The sequence below is a fragment of the Vanellus vanellus genome, assembly GCF_965231255.1.
Source record: "Vanellus vanellus genome assembly, chromosome: 4".
Lineage (NCBI taxonomy): Eukaryota > Metazoa > Chordata > Aves > Charadriiformes > Charadriidae > Vanellus > Vanellus vanellus.
The window spans coordinates 29742985-29767756 of record NC_138909.1 but is presented as its reverse complement, the minus strand read 5'-3'; the positions used below and the strand labels follow the sequence as shown (position 1 = coordinate 29767756).

Here is a 24772-nt window from a genome sequence, read left to right as displayed (position 1 = left end):
TTTCTTAGTAGGCTGCAAATTAACCTCAGCATATAACTTATCTTTTGGTAACTTTAAAGCTCAGAAGTATATAACCATGTTTGCAAGTCTCAAAACACAAGCAAGAAATAAAATCTTTTCTGCTGGAAACACTCAGAATAAACACTTTAAATACCTCTTTTTAGAAATATCAACTGACATCTCTTTTAGAATCCTGATAACATGCAACAACACTGGATTATGTGAAGAAAGTGTTTGACACGGTTCTCTGAACTTTCATGAGACTGATAAGAAACTTCTCAGAACACAAGCATCAACTTACTAAGCCTCACTTTGACAATTTGCTCGGCACTCAAGTGCGATGGCAGGACCTATTGAGAATGAAGTCCTTGACTCCTTTTAAAATAATAATGTTGGTTTGACTGTATTCTTTGCAATCATATCATACTTTTATATTAGACGTTTTAAGTATTGTGAGGTTTTTCTAGAGCTATTTTTATCTCTTCTCCAAGAAAGTGCAGAATGCTTAACAAGGCGCAAGGAATCATCAGATGGTGTGCTTACATTGTGCTAGTAGGTAACATGTAAAAGAAATTAATGCTATGTATTCATTCCCTCCTAAATACTTATATACCTAACACATTTTTTATTCCTTAGAACACAAAGATGCTAAATCCTTTGTTTTACTGGATGCTGGTTATTTCCTCACCTCAATAAAAGACAAGCGAGTGCAGCAATTCCTTTTATGTTCTACTTAAATAGACCTTTAAAAGGTGATAATGTCAACGTGAATGTCAAAATGATATACAAGCATCTTACAGAAATGAACAGTGAGAAAGGATTCAAGTTTTAGCTGCTGGCAATTAACCGTTCACTTATTAGACCTGAGCACTATTCAGACTTACTTTTCTGATGTCATCTAAGGTGTTGATCTCTGGAGACAAGCCACCATGTACACACAGGAATTGTTGGTTCATCAGAGCAGCCAAGGGAAGGCAGTCGAAGGCATCCATGCAGGCATCATATACGCGTTCCGAATATTTGATTTTACCTTTTAAAGATTAAGACGGTATCAGAAAGTGCCGTCAACATTTAAGATGGAAAAAGAAATTAGGATGCTACTTAATATCTCAGTTTTGCTCTCACAACTCTCTCTTGTACTGCGGACTGTACCAAAGCTTGCCTCATGCGAAAAATTATTTAGGGTTGTTCACTGCCAGAAAAATTCTTCGCATTCTGAGGTGAAACTAATAAAAATTCTGCCAAGTTTATTATATTTTTCTAAAAACCTGTAAGTAAACAATTTAATATACCATTACAGCCTGCTATGAAATCTATACAGCAAAATCACAGGCTGCTGAACGGTTATCACCTACTACATTATCGCTCGATATACTCTCTATGAAGTAATGAGAACTTTAGCCCAGTCCTTTATAATTAATTATCTACAGAAATGCCATTATGAAATGAACGAGGTGTTACAATGAAGCTGAAATGTTAATTTACCAATACGCTTATTAAACTCAGTAAACCATGAAGCCTTTGAGCCAATTAACATTTCCTTTATCCCTGATGCTAAAAAGGGAACGCAGACTTATGGCAATAGCTTCAGCTTACAGTGCCACAGAAAGAAAAAAAAATAAAAAAAGCTTCATTGTGCAGGTGAAGGTCTACATCTAATGAGCTTTTATGTGTCACTGCATCCTTTCTTGCAACGCAGAAAGGAATTCCTATAAAAAGAGCATACCAAAAAGTTTGAGCCTACTTACATGGTAAACGTGAAAATGCTATACTTAAAGGGGAAAACAAACCCAACCCCAAACCATAAGAATCCCTTGCATTTTTCTCCTGCTGCAGATGAGAGCCAGCGAGACGTCACCTTCCCCGCGAGCGATCAGGGAGCTGTGGCAGAGGTGCCAGAGCTGCTGTGCCGGCAGGTTCTGCCCGCGGGGCTGCTGCGTGGGGCAGCAAACCTGCAGCCACTGCAAAACCCAGCAGCACCGTGGGTCTACTCAGAGCATCCAGGCCCAGATGGAGCTGCTTCCCAGGCCAGGTTGGCAAGCTGGAGTGGCTCGATACCTGCGGCACCAAGTGCTGACACCGCCGGGTTTGTAGGGGTGGTCGGTCACTACCCGCTGCGGGGGGTCTAACCCCTTCCTTCCTCCACCACCGAGACACCCTCTCCAGCCCCTGCAGGACGACTGCCCTCTCAGGGAACAGCGGTTACAATTTAAAATTACTGATAGTTAGCATCAACAGTACATTTAAAATTACTGATGGTAAACAAGTACGAAATATTTACTTACAAAATAAGAAATCAAGTTTTTGAAAGGGGAGTTAAGAGGGGAAAGGTTATACGGTAGACTTACATTCTTGCTTAAATGTGAAATACTCTGTTAAATGTCTACATTCATGATTCCCACGAAGTAAAAACAGTGTTTTGGGGTAAAGGATTTTCAAGGCCCACAAGTACAGCACACACTGCGAATCAGAAACAAGAAAGAAAAACATAATTCGTAATTAATGATGAAATTCAACCACTATGCTCCCCACCACCAATAAAAGAAGCAGAAGAAAAGGTATTCTGTGTGAAACATTTCTTTTCAACGGGTTAACTTCACTCTTCATACGTTACATGCAAACATTTCTCTGTGCTTCAACCTGGACTGGCTGAAACTAGAATCGGTATATTGTGGTAAACTTTTACACTTTTGCTAAGTGGTATGTCCCTGTTCATCCGTGCGTTGCCTCCAGTGGCCCCGGTTATCAAGAAGTAATTGTTGTCCATCTCTAAAATCAAGTCTGCGCTCCCCACCTGGCAGGTTAGGCAAAAACCTACCGTGGAAACAATTTCACCAGAAGACCGGCATTTCCTGGCTTAAGGAAAAATTGCCGTAGAACGATTTAACCCACACTTCAGGAAATACCTCAGCTTCCAGTATTGCACAGTTTTTACATGAAGCCTTGTTCATTTTTCACTTAACATTGTTCTGTACAAACAACCGAGAAAAAAAAAAAAAACACAACACAAAGCTCTTGCATTAAATGAAGTTACTACAAAGCTTCTATAAAGCCTTTTATCTTTCTAGAAGATTTCTATTTGAGATGACATTTCTTCTAGACATGTTTTTAAAGATAAAAAAAGACGACTTGTAGAGGCTAATCTCTGCTCTGGCCTCTCAAAACCACCCAACTGAAATAGTTGTTTTGAAAACAAAACTGACACAGCAATGATGCCAAAGCAGGTAAACTTGCAAACTTCATGGAAGATTTATCCTTTGTGCAGGATGACCCTGCTCAGGTACCTGGCTGACAAACTCACAGCTCCAAGGAAGCTGAGGGAAATAAGACCCATTCATCCCATGAGATGAGCCCACCCTCTGCAAGAATGCTGTACGGACCACAATGTCATCTCAAAAAACATGAGCTGGAAAACTATCTGAACAATTTCTCCTCCAACTCCTCCCTTCTTAAATATCCACAAACTGCAGAACTGTTGCACAAGAAACAGAAGGTGTCAACCCCCCCCACCATTTCATTTGCAACTCCCTAACAGTCCTCTTCGTTCTGTTGACAAAAACTGTTTACTTTATTTACCTTAATAGATAATAGATTGGAAATGCAGAATGTACTCCTAACCACGGTTTCTGCTTACAGCAAAATCAGCATTTTTGTCAACAGGATGCCTCTAAATTTGTACAGTATGAATTCCCTTCCACAATTCAGAATGTCTTGATAAACAGAATAATTACATTAATCATGTCTCAGCATTTTGATTTCTGCTCCCTCATTTGCTACACAGTCTTTATCTTAAAAAAAAAAAAAAAAGAAGAAAAAAGGATGCAATATTTTTATGTTTGCACTAAACCTCACACTATCCATAGACAATTCCATAGCAGCAGGGGGTTTATACTACTCCTCTTTGCCTTAGATTTATTAGACATAAACATCTGGACGCTCTGCCTGCACTCCATTAATTTCTGTTCTTCTACTCGGAGGGACTAGAGCCAGGTAAAAAGAGCAGAACGTACAGGCAGAATCCTCCAGGACTTGCAAAATTAATTCTCCCCCTTGGAAAGCCATGGAAGGCCTCCGAGCTCACGCCACCTCTTCTGCCTCCTAGCTGCTATGGTCACCACAGGAAGCAAGAAGAGATGTCAGAACGCCAGGTAGCTCATGCTGACATAATCCAGCATGAAACTATGGTGTCAGGTCATGGTAATTATCTGCTGTGGCCCAGAACAATTACAAAGAATGAGCCTGGGGAAGGTTTGCTGGAGTTTGCATAGAGAAAGAAGACTTGGCTCTGAAGATTGAAATCCTTCAATGGGGATGGAAGCCTGGCCTTCTCCATCTCTTCGATAACTTCATCGTTCCTCCAAGAAGTTCCAGAACCTTCCACTTCTCTGAACTTACTGGCTAACGCAAAAATTTGATGTAAATGCTGTGAGACAAGAAGTTTAAAGTGACACCTCCATCCATGCCAACAAAGTTCCAGCTTTTAAAGTTGCATCTAAGTTACCCTAAAGCTTCTAATCCTGCCAAAGAACCTTATAATTTAGAAAAGCACAATGCTTAGGTGAAGTGCTTTATTTAAAAAAAGAGGAGTGGTTTAGATTTCCCTTATAACTCATTTTTTCATTTTCATAAAGCTTTGACAAGATTGAAATGAGCACTAGGTACTTAAACTATCATCCAGATTTGGGAAGCAGGAAAAATAAAGCTGGAAGTTCTATCTTTTTGGCATTTGGTACTTGCTTATGGGTAGATCTCTTTACATTTGCTTATCAGAGATCTTTTTTCTCTTTTTCGATGCTTCCTTTGAAGCACTCATGAGAACCAGACTGAGAAGATAACAGAGAATCAATGCAGTCCAGAAAGTTCTGTGTTTCCCTGCCGCTATTCAAGTAATATAAGCCCACCATCCACATTTGGGTTGTTTTCAGTGGTGCCATATTAAAGGCTTATTTTGTTCAGATAATTATTTTAATTTTCTCCCTTTTCTCATCAGAAGTCCAGTGATGTAATATCATAACAGTAAACAAGAACTAATTAGCAGATATTTTTTTTCCCATGCAAACTAAACAAACACGAGGGTGACAATTTTTCATGGCTTTTCAACTTATGAAGTCATTTGCACACAGAAAACTTATGCCCAAACGACGTATCATAAGCAAACATAGTTTCTATAGTTTCTTTTTTTTTTTTAACTATGTTTTCTGTATCATAATTCTTACTGAAGTCAAAAGATTCATGGTAATTTGCCCTTGTTGAAAACCTAAGCTTACAATCTTCAATTATTTGGTAATACTGCTTTCCAATAGCAAAATTTTTAAAATCTTTTTTTTTTTCCCCTCCAAATTTTTCCATCAAGAATATACAATGCATCAGCTCTGCTCTGACTCTATGTAAAATGAACAGAAGTGACCTTGCAATCTGGATACCTCTAAGGTATTTTTGGTCCATCTCATTTCATACTACCAAAAAAAAAAAAGTTACATTTCTTAAATACCAGCTCTCAAACTGCACCCCTGCTTACTTGCTTAGTATCCTTCAGCTGTTGAAATAGCAGATATATTTAAAGTTTATAACAAAGAGGGAATCTGCCCACCTCCCTGCTCCTATAGTCAAGCTGTTTTCCTGCTGAGGCTCTGGCAGCCTCACCGTCAGGAAAGAAAAGGTCTGTGCAATTAAGCTCTGTGTAAGCCAAAGGCACATATTTTCAAAACGGACTCGGGTTTTAACTCCACTGTCACATGCTGAATTTGAGCCTTCGCACAACTCAACATTTCAGCTCCTTCTGAAAAGGAAAACCAAAAGCCCCAGAATTCTTGCAGGCATCTCAAGTAACGTGCTCAAAACAAGGAACATTGAAAAATCGTTACCAACGGCACGAGATTACAACCACAGCAACACCTGTAACACAGCACCCGCACTTCTGGGCGCTCACGTCAAGAAAAAGAGGTGGCTCGCTCTATGAGCTATGTGGCTTTGTACGGGTAGCAAAAGATGAACTCTCTCTCCAGATGACTGATGCCATTGGGCGCTCCCCCAGCAGATGAAATTAAGTGAGAATAAATGCAAGGTAATTCATACTCAAAAGGATAATTTGAGCCAGGCATTGCTAAGGTCTCTGCTGATGCTCTGGGAACTGTGGAACAGTATATTGGCACAGCTCCTTCACTCTGTAACTAACACGCACCTCACCTAAATACAAAAATTGCATTACATAAAAACATCACTGAAATAATTATACCATTACAGTACCTAGTACAGGTACAGCTTTCTAAAATAGAATAACTATCCCAGTGGAAACCCTGTACCATTTTTACAAACGTAACTGTGTTCATGCTACTGTACAACTATCTATTACGGCTTTATTTCAGAGACAAATAAAGATACATTGCATCTGTAGCCAAAATACTCACAAGAGAGGCAAGTCCTTGCCATTTCTGAACTACCATCCCTTGGGCACAGGGAAAGAGAAGTCTGAACACTACTGAAAATAAAGAAAATAAAATACCGCCTTCACTGCAACCAGGATTTTATTCTTTTCTTTTTCCCTGACTTTCAGGGCAGAAAGAATGCTCTCTTCTCTTAATGCTCTGTTGCAGAGCAGAGACAATAAGGTTGCATCAACCAGATCTTCAGTGACAACTTACAGTTGCTGTCACAACTTTTTTGCCAAAGCGCTCGTATTTTACTTGTTTTGTGTATTTCTAAAACCCATGCTTATGTACATACAGGTTGCATATTTAAAAATTTAAAAGGCTACTGCTGTGGAAATAGACTTCTCGTGGAGTAACAGTGAATCCATTCCTCGTGGTCAGGTCTCCCCTGTTTCTAAAATGTTGTTCAAGTATCTCATTCTGCTCATTCAACTTCCGTTTATTTTTTTAAACATCTGTTGAATAATCCCAAGCAGCTTTGGGATCTTATTGTGACACCTGCATGGTACTTTAGCACCTCTAAACTTCAATTATTGCAAGACTCTTCGAGCTAGTCTCCCAGATGATTTTATTAAAAGTGATCACCTGCAAAACGTTGCTACTTGCCTTATACTGTTTTCTAGTGTTTAGACCACATTACTCCCATTTCAGTGCTTGGAAGGACCTCAAAATATCCAAAAAGGACAGACCTCACCATATCCAAAAAGGAAGGACCTCTTTTTACAAAAAAAAAAAAAAAAAAAGAGACTAGTAAATCCTCTCTCTTAAGTGTTCCTCTAGTTCTTATAGCTAGTACTTTCTGAATGGATACCCAAATGCTCTAGCTCTCCTCGTTAGACCTCATGTCTTGGGCCCAGCTGTTTTCTGTGGAGATGGGTCCCACAGGACGATGGGAGTAGTGCGGGGGAAATGGTGTGAGGGCACCATCCCATGCTTTCTCCCCGCAGCCAAAAGGGGTTCTTGGCATGCTGGGGACTCGCTCTGGGAAGAGCTGGCACAGGACTAGGCAAGCTGCGAGGACGACCCTGACTCAAAGAGATGTTCCAGTCTGGGAATCTAATACATACCAAAATAATCGGGATTTGCTGAATTACTGAATATTCACAGCTCTAAGTAGCACTGCCCAGCAAAAACGAGATCTTACAAGACGCAAATTCTTGCTAGAAACGTATTTTCTACTGTTACATAGAAGAAAAAGGCAAGAAAATTTAGGATAATTAAGGTATTAGGATTTTCTTTGCTCTGAGAGAAGTGAAAAGACAATTCACTTCACTGGTAAACTATTCGTGACCAGCCAAAACTATTTTAAATCAAGCTGTTTATTGGGAAACATTAATACTCTAGAGCAATGGAGGAAACTGAAAGGTGTATATTCTTCCAACGAAGTCCTAGAAAGTGCACAGAGAGTTGAGAGATGACAAACACATGGCTTCACCAGCATTCACTTTACCCACAGTTTACAAACACAAATTTTTATACTCTTTTCTTGGGAGAGACCTGTTAAAAATTTTTAACAGTTCACTGAGTTCAGAAGCATCTCAAGCGCCAGATGCTTTTTTAATTGATGCAAGGTCTGATGGTCAAATTCCAGACTCGCTCCAAACACCTCACTTTATTCTCCCTAGAAAGACCACAAAACAGTTTCTCCTTCTGGAATTTCAGTCTTTGCATTCAGGGAATGAAGATGTACAAATGTTTTGAACCTTAAAACACAACTCCAGTTTTGTTCATTTTGAACGTTGGTTTAATTCTCCATATCTTAACTATCTGCTCTGTCAAAAGTGATCATTATGTACCTTGTGATATTCAATTGACATTTAAGCCTGTATGTTTTTATGTGGGATTGAGCAAGAAAATAATTCCAACTGTTCATTTACATAATATTATTAATGCATTATAGTCGGTATTAACTCTGATTGTAATTTTTCCAAGACTGTGATGAAAAGCAGTGTATATGTATACTCCCCCCTAAACCACATGGCATTTATGTCTGCCTTTCAGAAGGGAGCGTTCAGACTCGGGTAGAGATTAGTCATTCTTCCTTACAACCCATTCCTGCAGAACCGATTATGCTCTAACTATTCTTTGGATTTAAAAATAGCCCTCTGTTTTGATCATTTGGGTTTCTTTTCTCCATGGCCATAAAACTTGTTTGAAAGTGAGAACTGAGGGGTTTCTACTCCGGAGTCAAAACCCTGGAACGGTGCACAAGCACAACAGGGAAATGTTATCAGTTACAGAGGTGAGGAAACAGTGTGGCGTATCAGATATTGCAACTTGCTGAAATTTGTTATTCTAAGTGAAGAAACGCTCCGGCTCCGCCAAAAGGTCAAATCAAAAAGAGAGCACAGCTATGGGATAAAGACTTAGTCTGCGCCGAGAAACCTCATCTTGTCCTAGCTACAATTTTGACATTTTTTGTTTTACCTGCTGTAATTCCTTTATTAGTCTCTCATCCTGCAACACCTTGCTTGGAACTAATTTTAGACACAAAACAGCCCTCCTTCAAACAGTAGAGCTAACTCTGGTAAAAACAGGGCAGGCACGTGAAGGACTGAGCCCCTAGATAAGAGCTCCGTGGGGCAAGGACTGTCGTTTCTACTGAGTGCCTTACAATACAAACACTTTTCTCTTTTTCCCCTCTGCATTATCAAATGCCTTCCACCTACATTATGCAATTTCTTCCTCTGTTCTTAATGATAATAGCTTACATTATATAGCACCTTTCATCCAGAAGAATCCCAAACGCTTTGCGGCCCACAGACAAGGATTATCACGCCCACCACCAGAACTCAGTTAGGTCTAGGCTCAATGGTGTCACTTTTACGCTAGATATCACATGGCAATCGAAGTGATTTTTTTTTTAAAGCTTATATTACTCGTGATTAGTACCTCGGACCAGCTACTTAATTCTTTTGGAAAGATCCCAGAACTGCAACAGTCTCGTGTCTACATATCAGAAAGGGGAGCCAACAAATCGATGGAATAAAGATCACTGCGTGACTGACATGGTACAAACATGCATTGAGATCAGGCTAGGACTGTCTACCACCACGACTTCTCCAACACATAAGAGCTAGATGACCCCCTCTCCACCAAAAACATCCCCCCAACACACCAAGTTGCATTCTTCACCATTTTCCTTTCTTTGTCACTATTTATTTGCGCTGAGTTCATGCCCGAATGCATAGCTCTACATCCAAATACACTTACAAAACAGAAAACTGCTTTTTCTTTCAAAGGCATTCTTTAATCAAGGTGACAGGTGGGGAGACTCAGTTATGTGACCAAAAAAAGTAGTGATTTGAGAACCTTACATACAAAAAGGAATAAAATAAGCAACAGCTCAGATATTTCCTTGGTGCTGGCAGAAGCCAGTACTGCTTCCAGCAAAAAAGTAGTGATCCAGAATGGAAAAACTAAATTCAGAATACAATTTTCTAAATACGTATGTGCAGGTTGCTAAATGAGGAATTCTAAGGGGCTTATTCCCCACACATAAGCTATTTTGCTTTCTGTTACATGGCTTGCTACTGTCTTTAATTGGTAATAGCCCTAGAGTAGATTTTGGCAAACTGTCAGACAAGCACTTGTAAGCTGAAGCAAATCCACTTGTTCTATTTCTTATATTAAAAACTTATATAGAAATGAAGACAAAACTCTCCTCTTCCGAATACAACTTGGCTTGGTCAAAGTCTACAGGAGATGGGAACTAGGTTATTGCAACTGAGAAATGGTAGTTCAAGGCTGAACTGCATGACAGTTTAAGCCTGTGAAGCCACCCCCCACAGTCCCAACCTTCCCCAAGTGATCCAGCGTGGCAATCCACAGTGAGGATTTAGCTCACAGCTCCCCGTGGATCACAGAAGGGAGGAAGGAGGCACACGTGGCTCGAAAAAATCATGATCAAAGTGCTGACTTCAGTATGAGACTAAATCCTGACTATATTGATTTTTTGGCAGGTGGGCGAAAGAACCTTGCAATTCTTCAGCTTTTAGAGCATTTGCACTTGGAACAGCATATTTCTATTTGTAAAATGTGCCAAAAGATTCTGTTAACATTTTAAATAAAGTTTTAAAATGAACTAATAAAGCAAAAGTAGTTTTACCAAATCTTATTTTTAAGAAACTTCTCTTCACACTATAAATAAAACACTGGCAAGATAATGCACTGATCCATTTTACAAACACATTATAAATAACTCAGCTGCTTGGGATTACATATTTTTATATCCATATGACAACAGTGTACTAAGATGCAGTATACAGAAGTATGTGTGTTCTTGCATGCTGCCATCTTATCTAGTACAGACACAACCGTGTATCATAGGGCCTATATTGCTTCTAACGGATAATGGGTATTCTCCTCTGACTCAGAGGGAGTTAAAGTCTGAACTTTTCAGAGAAAGGAGTCAAGCTGTAGCTCAAAAGCCGCTGCAAGGGTTTCTGACCGACCATTCTGTGACTAGAGCAACTATCACCTGGATGAACAAATCCAAATTAGGTTTTATTTGATAATTGTGCACCTCTTCTGTCAGTTTGCAAAACCAAGTAGCAACACAGAATGGAAGAAAAAAAAAAAATCCAGTTTGTTTTTTGAGCACTGGAACAAAGGATTCCTGCTTGGTATTTGACTCACTTCTCGTCAAAGGTGGACAGGTTGGACAGGACACCGTTTCCTCCATAAGCCAGCTAAAGATGCTGTCATATGGATTTTCACATTCCACAACCTGATACTTGAGTTTGCACCAGGTCTCAGCATCTTCAACAGGGCACATGGGCATCACTTCTCTGTGGAGAAGTGCTGCATCAAAAGCCAGAGATCACGCACTCCTGCATGCCATATCTAAACAGAACTCATGCATTCCCTCCAGCACAGCACACTATCTGCTGGCTTTTTTGTCCCATTTACCCCCTATCTAGTCCTTTCATTTTCATAAAATTTCTCATCCAGGAGACTCGGATCAAATAAACCTAAACCTCAAACTAAACTTAGTTTGTTTATTTAGTTTTTCTATTATGTCTCTCTTCTAATAGTTCATGTCTATTCATCTGATTTAGTTTGGGCAAGCTGCAGAGCAGAATGCCTTCCGCGCTATATTTGGACGGCCACTAGTTAGCAACAAGGTCTGTTCTCCATCAGTTTTCCAGCACAGATATAGTTGGATTTGGCTGGATACCAAGCAACCTTTATGAAAACCCCAACAGGGACGTTAACATGGACTTCTTTTGCTCAGAAATGGTATCTGCAGAGATTCAGTATTTCTCAACTGGTTAAATTATGATGCTAAATATACACAACAGGCTGTAAGCAGTTTCTCAGCCAAAAACAGAAATAAGAAACTTACTTCAATGCTGAAGTAACCTCTGTCCACGTAGTCCCCCAGGAAGAGATATCGCGTGTTGGCAGGAGAACCTCCCACTTCAAACAGTTTCATCAAGTCGAAGAACTGACCATGGATGTCTCCACAAACTAGAAGACAAAAAAAAAAAAAGACCAATATTCAGATTCATCATGTCAAGATCATCTTAGGCACACACATTCTGAAGTCACTCTTTTTCATAAGAAACTTGTTATGACATTTTTGTGCATCATCCTCTAGGTAAACGACCGGTGAGAGCTGGCAGCTGCTCAAGAGAAGCTGTTTTTCTATGATGGGCATCCATATATGTGTGCAAAAGGCTACCAATTAATTAAAGGAGAGCCAGCGGGCAAATTTGACCTGTAATTATTTTCATAAGTATCTGTCCATTGCTCCTACTGCCCAGCACGGAACAGTGGCAATAGTAATAAGACAAAGCAAAGAAGTCCTGAAAAGAGAACGTATTCAAGCAAGGTTACTCGTTCTTTCAACATACTCCTCTATTTCTCCTAGTCTTATCCCAAACAAACACCAATAGGCTTTTTGTAAAATGCAAAGCGTGCTCGTCCTGTGGATGTCACTGGTTAAACTGACAAATTTCTGACTTCTGGTTTCTCTATAGAAAAATGACCTACTTGCTTTCCCAAAGCATGTCTTACATGAGAGGACACTGATTTTTCATGCTTTAACCTCTATCGCTTTATTTAACCTCGTATAATTATGATTTGTTTCACTACATTGCAATGAAGTCAATCTAACAAGCGGCTTCTCTAGAAAGAGCAGCTCCCAATAAACAGGACAGAGAGCACAAGTGATGCGCAGCCGGGGGTAAGTAGGGATGTCTCTTTCTGTGCCTTAGAGTTAAGAGATTGGCTCGGCTATCTTGTGAAATTGCAGACTCCGTGGTGGGTGATTTTAAGCATCTGCAGGAAGGTAGGCAATGCTTTTGGAACCCCCCGTGGAAGCTTAACTAACAGTGCTGTGCCAAAACCTGCTTCCTTTTGCCTTGATTTGTTTCCTCTACCTGAGGGGAGGGGGAGAACCCCACAGTTTAGGTCCAAGCCCGGACCTTTTCTGGCAACAATCCTTAACAAAGAAAATGCCAACAGCCTTGACTGTTACTGAAGTTAGTTTAGACCAAAGGTTCTCCCTTCAATGACTAAAAAAAAAAAAAAAAAGTCTGATTGGCAAACTGGAAAGGTGATTATGAAGAAACCAAATAACACCAAGGGTCCAAGATAGACCTTATCTTGCAACAGCAGCACAGCTTCTTATTTACCGCTAACACTAAATTCAGAAGACTTCATATGCTCTCTCTGATATAATGGTTCAAGCTTCTATATTCAAGTAGAGCTCTCATTTGAGTTTTTATCTGGAAGTTGATATAGAGGTCTTCTCCTATCACAGATAAACAAAGCTCACATTTGTTGCATGCCATGGAGAAGCTGGTCATGTCTCCACATAGATACAAAAGGACTATACAGAACAGCTGTAACACCAAATCCAACAAAGTCACAGTGCAAACAGTGTTCACATGTTATTGTCTTTCATCTCAGTCCGGTGTCACGTATTTTTTACTTGCCTCACTTTTCTCTGAATGTATACACTAACAATAGGATCAATATAATATTGTCATTCCATTAAAAAACTAAAAAAAAAAATCCCCCGCAAATCCCCACCCAAACCAAACCCAACCAAACCACCCCCCTCAGGTACAGAGAAAAAAACCCACTTATGCCCCAGTCCCTGCTTTCCTGAATATTTATGTGAAATTGGTGACACGATTCACGAGTGCTGGTTAGCTGAGCATTCCTCTGTGATAGTAACAGGGTATATTCCCCATAAAATAGCATATAGTACTTTTATCCCCACTGTGTTACATCGCATAATGTCTTTTTCCTACTTGATTACCCCCCCAAGAGTATTAGATGACAATCTTCATGTTGAAAGCCATCAACAGTTATAATTTATATCTAAGAATAATATCTGCCATTAATTATGCAAAGTAAATACTATTTAAATCCCCAAGTGCTATAACACCACCCGTCTTTCTCAAGACAAAAAACAACGTACCCCAAAGGAAATTTTTTGATAGCATTTTTATTTGAACACATTAATCTACCAAACCAATACACACTGCTTGACTGTACTCCTCTGCACGGACACTGTGGGAAGATTAAGAACACGTGTCGCATATTGATGGCCAAGCAATCTGCCTCTCCTAACTTCCAGCAGGAAAGCTCTTAGTTATATAACTGTACAGCTCTACCAATTATCGCCCACCCCCACTTGCTCCAACTGCAAAAACCTGAAGTTGAACAAGACTGAAAGATTTTAAATGGATTTAACTTTTGCTATTTCACTAAAGCACAAAGAAACAAGATTTTTTTTTTTTTTAATGCGTGAACAGGTAAATACATTGAGGTCATTATAGAGAAATCAAGGTGATTAGAAAGCTTTCTCCAAGTAGCTGTATGCCCATGAATTTGTCACAAATCAGAAAAGCAGAGAGCAAACCAGTGAAGAGGACAGAAATAAGTGCAGATCTCTGCAATCCCGTGACTTGCAAAATTCTGAACTGGACTATACTCAATGGATAGTCCAGGCACTCTGCATGCAGCAGCCTACTCTTTTTATACTTGACAACACATGCAGAAACATATCCAGAAAAACAAAAAGATGGAAAGCTAAAAAGCCCTCAGGCCCAACCTTGCCAAGCAACTAAAGTAGTTGCAAAAGAGAAGCTTAAAATTAGCAGGTAAAAGCAGTCGCAGGAAGAGAATACACTCAAAATTAAGAGTAAACATTGAGATTTTATTTATTAGGGTCCGATCCCAGAATTCCTACTGAAAGACCACTATGTTACATATGGTTAATCCAATTAGTATTTTCCCTGGAATAGCATGGAATGGAATCATAGAACACCAGGTTGGAAGGGACCTCAAGGACCAACCTTTCTTGGTAAAGGCATGGTTTAGACAAGATGGCCCAGCACCCTAGCTTAAGGATCTTACACTTTCCAGGTTTGTGTGTATAGACCTGAAACGTCCTTACAACGGAAAGCCTGTGTGCTCACATTCTGATGGATGGCCTTGTTTACAAATAAATTAAAGGGCAATTTCTTATGCATACAATACTACACTCCATTTGTGGTTTGAAAGCAACTTCTTCTAAAGCTATAGTTCTGCCACCTTTTTTTCCCAACTTACGAATCTCAAAACTGGAAGATCTCCCAGGCAGCCAGTTCAGTGCTTTATCTTTCATTAGGTGGGGGCACAAGAGATCCTGCATTAGATTTCCATTCATGAGGGTGGAAACATCCATCAGCCAATCACTCTGCCATACCCTTCACACCTTGTCCTGCAGCTTGCCATCACTATCAAAGAGCCTTGCAGCGCTGTCCCACCAACACCCCACAGAAGAGGTTCCACGTCCACTCCACGCAACCTCTACAAAGCTCTAAGTTCACTACCTTCCCCCTTCGTGTTACACAAAAAATTTTTGAAAGCACACTAATTATATGTTCATGTTTACTCTTGTACAAGCATTACCACTGGATCTCTTGTTCATTTTCATTTTGCCAAAAAAAATCCTATTTTATACTTGTGCAGGCCCTCTTTTGGTACTGGGGCACTTGCTACTCAACAACACATTCAACAAGACATGAACATTTTTCCCCCAAATAACAGCAAAATAAAATTCAACTCTTAATGAAGATCTCCAGGATCGACATACTTACAGATTTAAAGTATGAACACAGGGAACATTAAAAATACTTTGTATGTGTGTGGGATTAACATTAAAAGCAGCTGTGTTCGTACGAAACAAATTTATCAAAGGGAGGAATAGCGGGTGGTATGCCTTCTACTAGAAATTCACGTATTTTCCTATATCACTGGTTTCTCTAAAGTGCCATCAATGAAGTCATGGCCTTTTTACACTCACCAATTTACAACTACTAAACAATTTGACGACATATCTTTTTCCCTAAAAAGGCTGCTTAATTTATCCATTGCTTTTCAACTTTCTTTGTACGCTTAAATTGCCAGCTGGACAACAACAAAACAGTGTTTCCACTGACTTACCACTTCCAGGGATCAGTCCAGGCACCAAACCTCTTGCCTATCAATTTGTCTATCTGACCCGGCTGGTAGTGTCTACCTTCCTAACCTCTCTTGGCAGCAAGCTCCAGAACTCCACGACACACTATGTAAAGATATTTTTTCAGTTGTTTTAAACTGATCTCCTACTGAATTCACTGGTGCAAGGAGGTTTAAGTAACACTGGTTGTTTGTGGACTCCTTAGAAATTTATCTCTGTTGAGAACATTTTCAGGGGAGACATGGGCCCCTGCAAAAAGAATCAAGTTCACAGGACTGTCCGTGCAACTACTGAGAGATCACGTTGCTGAGCAGCTCTTCCTACTTGTTATGATGGGTCCTTTAATCCACTACACTGTTGTACACTACAGCACCAGAACTTTCCCAATGTAACTGTCTATAAAATACCATTTTATTATAAAAATAGAAATTGGACACGAGGGAGAGAATGGAGCAAGGTTTTTTTGCTTGTTTGTTTTTAGAAATTGTCATCCTAATACAAGTTAAATTATGTTTCTGTTGGCTTCACTGAGCAGATGTCCCTCTGATTTATGTCAAAGTAACAAGCAACACTGAACAGGATCCATTAAGTTCAAGTTGTACTAGCAGTGAAGGAAGTCCATAGCTTTGCAGTGGTATTGCCATCTTATTTATAGAAGACAAAGTGGTAGCGCAGCGACTTAGATTGCAATGACTATTGGTACAAATAAAAAGCCTAAAAATGCTCTTCAGATACCTTTCCTCAGATAACTAAATGCTCTTCAGTATGTACAAACTCAGTCCAGAGATTATTCTGTGTGGCTTCCCACTCCAGATGGATATTAAGGACAAAATTTATATTCATAGTACATTAAACAATGTCAATTAAAAATTTTTCTATCTCTGACAGTTTGGATATGCTGCACTTATTTCCTCATTTATCATGTATATACTTAATTGGTGTAACATTATGGTCTGATAGTAAAATACCATTAATGTTTCAAGTAAATTTACATTCCATGTATCACAAGATTATATTCCCATCTTCAAATGTCATCAGGGATTAGGAGCAGATATGCAACACTCCATCATCAGCTTCAGAATCGACATCTGCTAACTCATACATGTAAGACAAAAATAATGAAGCAAAGACACCTTTTAAAGAAGAAACTAACACTGTGTAGGGAATATTATCCATAGTTTAACAACTTGTTCTTTACATTCGCTGAGCTAGGGTTGTCTTTGCACTGAGCCCCAAGAGACTGGGCTTCAGCGAAGCAGCACGCAATACCACAAAACCTAAGGGAGAAAAACACCCTATCCAGTTACACCCCAGAATGCAGACTGCAAACGGCAGAGGGGTTTGCTTTGTACAATGTTTAGGAAACAGTTAGCTGCTTACCATTCCACTCGTTAGCACATGCTTCCGGGAGCTTACTGCTTTCCAAGGACACCCCATACTTACAAAGCCTTACTGACAAAGGGACGAGCGGAACGTGTACACCTGCAGGTATCTAAGCTGACTCGTGGACACTCATTTGTCCAGATCTACGGGATAAGATGGTAAAGATGGCTGCGTACCCCACTGAGAAGTACATCCCAACCATTTCTCCAGGGAAGTAGTTTGGCGCAATGAAAAGTTACCAAAGGCTGAATGAAGCCACCAAGTGAGGAAGGAGTACTTAAAGGCAACAGTGGACACACAAAGGCAAATCAAAACCAACTAGATGAACATCTGTAGCTGAGGAGTCAGACTGGGCTTCTTTAGCCAACCAAGAAATATGAGGGAAAACACTGGCAAGAGCTATATGCATGAAATTCTCAGTTGCTTCAAGAAAAACTACTGCATTGCTCCTGAAGGGCCCAACTATTAACCAGAAGGCTCTAGTTTTCCCCAAGATTTAAGAAAAGTCACATGAGAGTCACATGCCTGTGATTACACAATCTTTGAGCTTGAATGAGCTTTGTTTCCAAGCATACGTGTTTCTGAGGAACATTATATATTACCACAGCAGTATGAAATGTTCGAAACACCACAGTTTTGTTCCATGCATTTTTATTTATTTTTTTTTAAATCACTAGAGACTGAGCAATTTTCTTCCTTACTTCTTGGAGAACAAGGAGGAAGAAGTACAAAATAAAAGAAAAAACTCCAAAAGTTTTTAATTGTAGCTGCTCACTAAAGCACTACTCAAGACACAAACCCAGTGAGTAAATCACATACATTGTTTTATAGTCATGCGATTCTGTTTCTGAGAGAGATGTTTAAAGAACTTGCAGACTTCATTACTTACTCAAATTAAAGTCAGTATCGTTTAGACAGCTCACCTAGTGAGACGAAATCTACTAGACTCAACATAATGGGTTTTCATATGAATGTTTGTTATACTAAGTGTATTGAACAAAACAGCTCTGTATTTCCAAAAGAAGCATGATCTCATTCATATTCATATCTGGTTATCTAACATGATTATAATAGGCTTTCATCTATCTTCTTCCTTCAACCACTGCATGCAAATTGATGAGTTTATACTACCAGAGTGAACTGGCATTAACAAAAAACTGCAATTACATATTTTCATAAAGAGGCCTGTTTCACCAAAGATAAAGCCAGAAACCATTACCCATACAGGTACAGCAAAGGAAACCACAAATGGACCATCAATACCAAATTTGACAATGTTGTTCGGTTGCCGACTTTCCTTCTTTGTACTAAGAGAAAAACCCAAAACAATCTGAAGTAGTATCTTGGGAAAAGCTGTTTTCTGAGCAAGACACGAGGACACTATACTGTGTTCTGCTCTGCCAACACTTGAAATGCTAGTGTCTGTAAAGATCAACCCATGCTCACTCCTTGCAATAGGAATTAGTTTTCTCCCACCATCCCTTGAAGGCTAGAACAAATTAATGACACCTGATTTGAAGAGGTAGCATGAAAAAGAGCGGGGAAGGGAAAACTTCACATCAGAAAAGACCTTCAGGACAGCAGTCATTAATATTCTCTGGTGAAGGAGGAAGCAAAAAAACCCTAAACCATGTGGCAGCAAGCCTTTCAAGATGTTAAGGCTACAAAAATATCTTCAGCACAAAGTTTTTAAAAATAGCTCCACAAAATTACTTTTTGTGTCACAAAACTCTTTGCAGTGTCTCAAAGCAAAATAAAAAACATGTACATAAACCTGGCCAGCATAGGAGTACCTTCGTATATGTAGAATCATAGAATCGTCTAGGTTGGAGGGGACCTTTAAGATCGAGTCCAATCATCAACCTAACACTGCCAAAACTACCACTAAACCACGTCCCTAAGCACTACATCTACCCATCTTTTAAATACCTTGAGCGATGGCAACTCAGCCACTTCCCTAGGCAGTCTGTTCCAATGTTTCACAACCCTTTCGGTGAAGAAAGTTTTCCTAATATCCATCCTAAACCTCCCCTGGTGCAACTTGAGGTCGTTTCCTCTTGTCCTATCGCTTGTTACTTGGGAGAAGAGACCGACCCCCACCTCGCTACAACCTCCTTCCAGGTAGATGTAGAGAGCAATAAGGTCTCCCCCCAGCCTCCTTTTCTCCAGGCTAAACAACCCCAGTTCCCTCAGCCACTCCTCATCAGACTTGTTCTCCAGACCCCTCACCAGCTGCGTTGCCCTTCTGTGAACACCCTCCAGAATCTCAGTATCTTTCTTGTAGCGAGGGGCACAAAACTGAACACAGTACTCGAGGTTCAGCCTCACCAGGGCCAAGCACAGGGCGACGATTACTTCCTTAGTCCTGCTGGCTGCACTATTTCTGATATAAGCCAGGATGCTACTGGCCTCCTTGGCCACCTGGTCACACTGCCGGCTCATATTCAGCCAGCTGTCAACCAGCACCCCAGGTCTTTTTCTGCTGGGCAACTTTCCACCCACTCTTCCCCAGGCCTGTAAAACTGCATGGGGTTGCTGTGACCCAAGTGCAAGACCCGGCACTTGGCCTTGCTCATACCATTGGCTTCAGCCCATCGATCCAGCCTGTCCAGATCCCTCTGTAGAGCCTTCCTACCCTCAAGCAGATCCACACTCCCACCCAACTTGGTGTCATCTGCAAACTTACTGAGGGTGCACTCAATCCCCCCATCCAGGTTGTTGATAAAGACATGAAAGAGAACCGGCCCCAGTACTGAGCCCTGTGGAACACCACTTGTGACCAGCTCCCAACTGGACTGAACTCCATTCACCACCACTCTTTGGGCCCAAGATTTAAGAGATACCAGAAGCAACAGTCTCAGGAAACAGCCTCTATCAAGTACTGTAAAACCTACACTGGCAGAGAAAAATCCCTTCCCTCCATGTCCCTACCCTAGCTGTATTTTTCAGGAAAGTAAGTGGGTACCCACAGCAGCGAGGTGTCAAATGAAACCTTTCAATTCCAGCTCAAAGCAACATTGCAGAGTTGTAGTAGAAAGGGGATGGTGATCTAGTGAATATTTTACAGAACTTTTCGAAGATCAACAAGGAAAGGTGCTCTCATCACTTATAACAGAAGATACTGAATCAGGTCATGGGGAGAGAAACAAAATGGGATGGGAGTAAAAGAGCATTCACTCCCATACACATCAAAGAAACAACTGGGTCTTCTGCTGCCACCCTCCAAGGTCAGCACTGGCCCTGAGCATCCTCCGTAGCAAATGGAAAAGCAAATGTGCTGTCATTATCTCCTGTTAATGCACCCTCAGTATCAGGGAGGAATGGTTATTTCACCAATAACCCCATCAGAAGGATAATTCATGATGGAAGTGCTTCATTGGTGTACAGGTCAGGATTTCCAGCTCATGTACTTAGATCGAAGTTATTTATAGCAATAGGGAAATTCTCTTATCCTTAGTTTTACAGATGTAAAAAACAAAGTTCTGGGGAAGTTTAATAATTTATAAGGTCATGAGTTTGGTCAGTGGGAGGGCAGGGATAGCCAGAGAGGGAACAACACATCCTCATATTGCTCCATCCAATTCAATGCACCAGAAGGGAACTCTTTCAATAAGGAAGGAAGGTCCTGCACAAGAAGCAGGCACAGCCTGGCTTTACACACGGTGCTCCAAATGAAATTTAGGGAATGTGAAACAAGGCAAAATGGGAAGAGGGCTTTTGAAGAGAAGAAGCTCAAATATGCTCATCTCCGTAGAAAAAAGAAGCACAAAATTCAGTGCTGTGTTTTATTCTGGGAATAGCTTTTATTTGCAAGGATTGGACTGTAATATTGTCCTTCTATAACACACAGGTTCGCTATTAGAATTACTCAGTGTTACATCTTTCTCACTAGTCTGGTTGAAGAGCTCTCCAGTAGTTTTTTGCTATACAGTATTCTTCCAGAGTCAGCAATGTGCCATTAGAAGTAGTTTGTAGCCAGTCCTTCACAATTTAATATGGTAATTTTTTTTTTTTTTTTTGCTGATTTAATTCAACTCTTCGGATTCAGATTTCTCTACAGTTAGTATTTCTCTCAGCAGAGCAAATCCCAATCCCAGTAAGTTAAAACAAAGGCTCTGCTATTACATGGATGTAGTGATAGTTATATAAAGCCCCTCGGTATTTACACGGGCTTGATAGGTAGTATCCTTGTTTGCTCTTCTTACTATAGAATTTTAGAGCAGTATTACCCAATTACCTTCCAAGCACCCAACAATTTACAAGATTTTATAGGTAGCACCATTAGCACGTCGAGATTTAGTATACAAATGCCTAGCATCTAAAAACCTAATCACAAACCCCAGATGTTCATGTTGGCTTGTAATATGTATTTTCTATTTTCACCTGGGGATAACATTTGTTGTCACAGTTTCCTCATTCTGTGCCACTGAAGACATGCTTTATGCTCCATCCCACCCCCACTCGGTGTTTTATTAAGAATCAGAAGCATTACTCTATGACAAAAAGCATCCTACTTCCTTCAGCACAACAATTTGTCTTATCAGTGGAAAACAAACATTTGCTCGACACAAACAAATGCATTTGTTCATTACCTTTGGATCTATAGCAATCTCCCTGTATTTCTCAGAAACGGATGTTAAGAGAAAATGAAAATACTATTTCTCAAATTCCTGGGCTCTTAATAAGCAACCGGCAGTATCGACATGAATACTTGCATGCACTGAGTGGAAGGAGCCAGCACAATTAGCTTCAAAGAAATTCTGTGAAGTTCAGCATTTTGGCTTAATGGTCTGTATTCGGAGCCATGAGCGCAAAGAACCAGCAGTGAAGATCTACTGAGCTTTAACCTCAGCTTTTGCACCCATGTCTTTAATGGGCTTGAGCTATTATTTTAATCTAACCTTTCTGTACTAGAGATGTTCATCTGCTTGTATATGGGTATAGGGTTAAGGAAAGCAAATAACATGCAAGTTTCCCAATTCTAGCTTAAAGCCACATAAGATGACTTTTTAGTAGACTCTAAATTCCATAACCAAAGTCTTATACGCATCTTATTCTCAGGGAAAAATTATTAACCTTTGAGGAAAGAAAGCTCTGCATAATAATTTATGTCCTGGTAAAAGCTCACATGACAATTAGTTAGCGGAGCCAGTGCAAAGAGGAGTTGACCACTTTCATTTCCTCTTGCTGAAAACATATACGTAAACATGATCTTGAGTAGGTGGTTACATTCATTTGCTGATCCTAAACCAACATTAACCATAGAGTGGTTTGGGCTGGAAGGGAGCTTAAAGGTCACATAGTTCCAGAAAAAAAACCTGCTGTCACTCAATGACAATTATGGAAACAAACACAAAAAAGTCATACTGATGAACAGAATAGCCTTAATTAAGTTTCTTTGTATTACCTTGCTATTAGGCATATAAGGAGTACACACAATTTAGACAGGGTAGCTTTAGGGGTGGCAACCAGGCAGATTTGGGCTAGCTCCTGCACCACGCTCCTCAAGCAAACTAACCAGTCTCTCCCACAATATCGAGAATGGTTTCTGCAATGGAAGGAGGGGAAAAAAAAAACCCAAAACAAAGTCAGAAGAGCGGAGGGAGAGGGAAGAAATGTTCTTTTGGCAGACAGCCACCAACCACGTTGCATGCAGTAAGTTGTTCTGGGAGGTAACAAAGTACTGCTATTCAGAAACAGAGGTAAGAAGACAAGATCACTATCAAAAAATAGCTTGCAAAGAGAGTATCAGGTGAAAAAAATGAAGAAAAATTTCTATTACACTGAACTGGCATTTATTGCACTCTTCTGATCTGTAGTCTATCGGTAATCTCAAATATGACATCCTTTCAGGTTTCTAAACCAGAGTTATCAGACACATTTTTAATAATTAGAGACTAAACATTCCAAGGGGAGGTAATTAAATGTTTAATATCTTACCAATCGGCCAGACAGGATTTCATTGGCATTTGATTATGTTAAATTTGATATGTGAATTAAATGTATGTGAATTCAGTATTGACATCCAAGGATGTCCACCACCTTACTTTTTGCCCTTGCAGGATAAAGGCCTCATTGGCTTGAGTCATCCTCAGCCAAACACATCATACAAACGCAACTCATGCAAGCAGAATATACACAGCCTGAAAACACCCCCAGCTACAATTCCAGATGAGAAAAATAATCTCACAGATTTGGGATTTTAATAAAAAGTTACATGTACAGATATCAAATAAACTCCTGAGTCAGCTTTTTATATTGCAAGGACAAGATTTTCGGGAAGTTCAGAGGATCTAGCTACAGAGTTCATGAATTCTGATGGGAGCTATGTGATTAGTTCTTGCACAGCGCTTTACAGATTATCTGGTTTCAAAGAATATGGAACACTTATTCTGGACATACACATAATCTAAATATGAAACAGTGTTTATGTGACCTTATAATTTTTTTTTTAAATATAAGGTACATCCAATTTAAATGCAACATATGTAATAAAGGAAGTATCTGAAAATACAATACATTTCCTCTTAAAGCTACAACATTAATGAGGATGTGCTTTTAACAGAAAATACAAGAGGTGAGACCAGCAACCGACTCCCTCAAACACCAGATCTTTTCTGAGAGAGCGATTCCAATGCAAAACATAAAAGGACCAAATCCCATCAGCAGGACATAATGGTGCCACACACCAGAGGAAACAATTAACATCCTTTAAGGCAAAACCATGCAAAGTTTCTGACAAAACAAAAAAAAGCGTAAAACCCCTCAAATAGTTTTTTCCAAAAGACAATACTGCAGCTGTAGGTGTCCATTACTGAGCACAGAGTAGCCATACCTGTATGGCTGTACCAAAAGACTGTACCAGTATGAAATAAAGCCTTAATGCTCAAACCAGAACGTGTTTGCTCCAACTTACTGCTACGCAATGTCTACTTTCTTCCTGCTTATTTAGTCCTTGACTTCAAAGATCTGAAGATACACAGCTTAACTGGGTAGCTACTGGCACTGACTTCAATCAGTTGCTTAGGCCAAATCTGGTTCTGCTCCACTCAGTTAACACAACCTTGTCTTCTGTTGTTACAGACGTTCTGTTACAGGAATTTCCAAACTGCTATGAAGTAGATATACAAGTTATTTCTTAAATTTGCATTTTGTGAAGTCACACTGACCAAGAAAAAACTATTTGATAAGTAAATCAGTATTTCATCTGGGTTGCAAGTAAAGTTTCTTGGTTATTCTCAAAAGACGGGGAAATACTTATTGAACTCTCCTCCTCCAGATTTACCTGTCTGTATTAATGCCATAGCTCATACTCTTCTCTCAGCATTGGGACAGTATAAATAGTCTAAACTTCAAGTCCTCCAGTTCAGGGAGAGAATCCAATCTCTTACATCTGTTAGTTCTAATAATGAGGTGACAGAAAAATCAAAAATAGGCAGACAAGAAAAAACAACTTCTTTCTTTTTTTCTTTTGAATAACTGAAGTCACTTCCGAAAC

At 39.9% G+C, this 24772-nt stretch overlaps 1 protein-coding gene across 1 annotated transcript in view; it reads right to left on the bottom strand.

Annotated features, from left to right (window-relative positions):
* PPP3CA (protein phosphatase 3 catalytic subunit alpha) overlaps window positions 1-24772 on the bottom strand; it is a 202528-nt gene that overhangs the window by 47161 nt on the left and 130595 nt on the right. The window contains exons 3-5 of the mRNA XM_082482149.1: window positions 11776-11900; window positions 2349-2460; window positions 885-1030 (exon numbers count right to left, since the gene is read on the bottom strand). Coding sequence (XP_082338275.1) covers window positions 885-1030; window positions 2349-2460; window positions 11776-11900 — 383 coding nt within the window. The remainder of the gene's footprint in view (window positions 1-884; window positions 1031-2348; window positions 2461-11775; window positions 11901-24772) is intronic.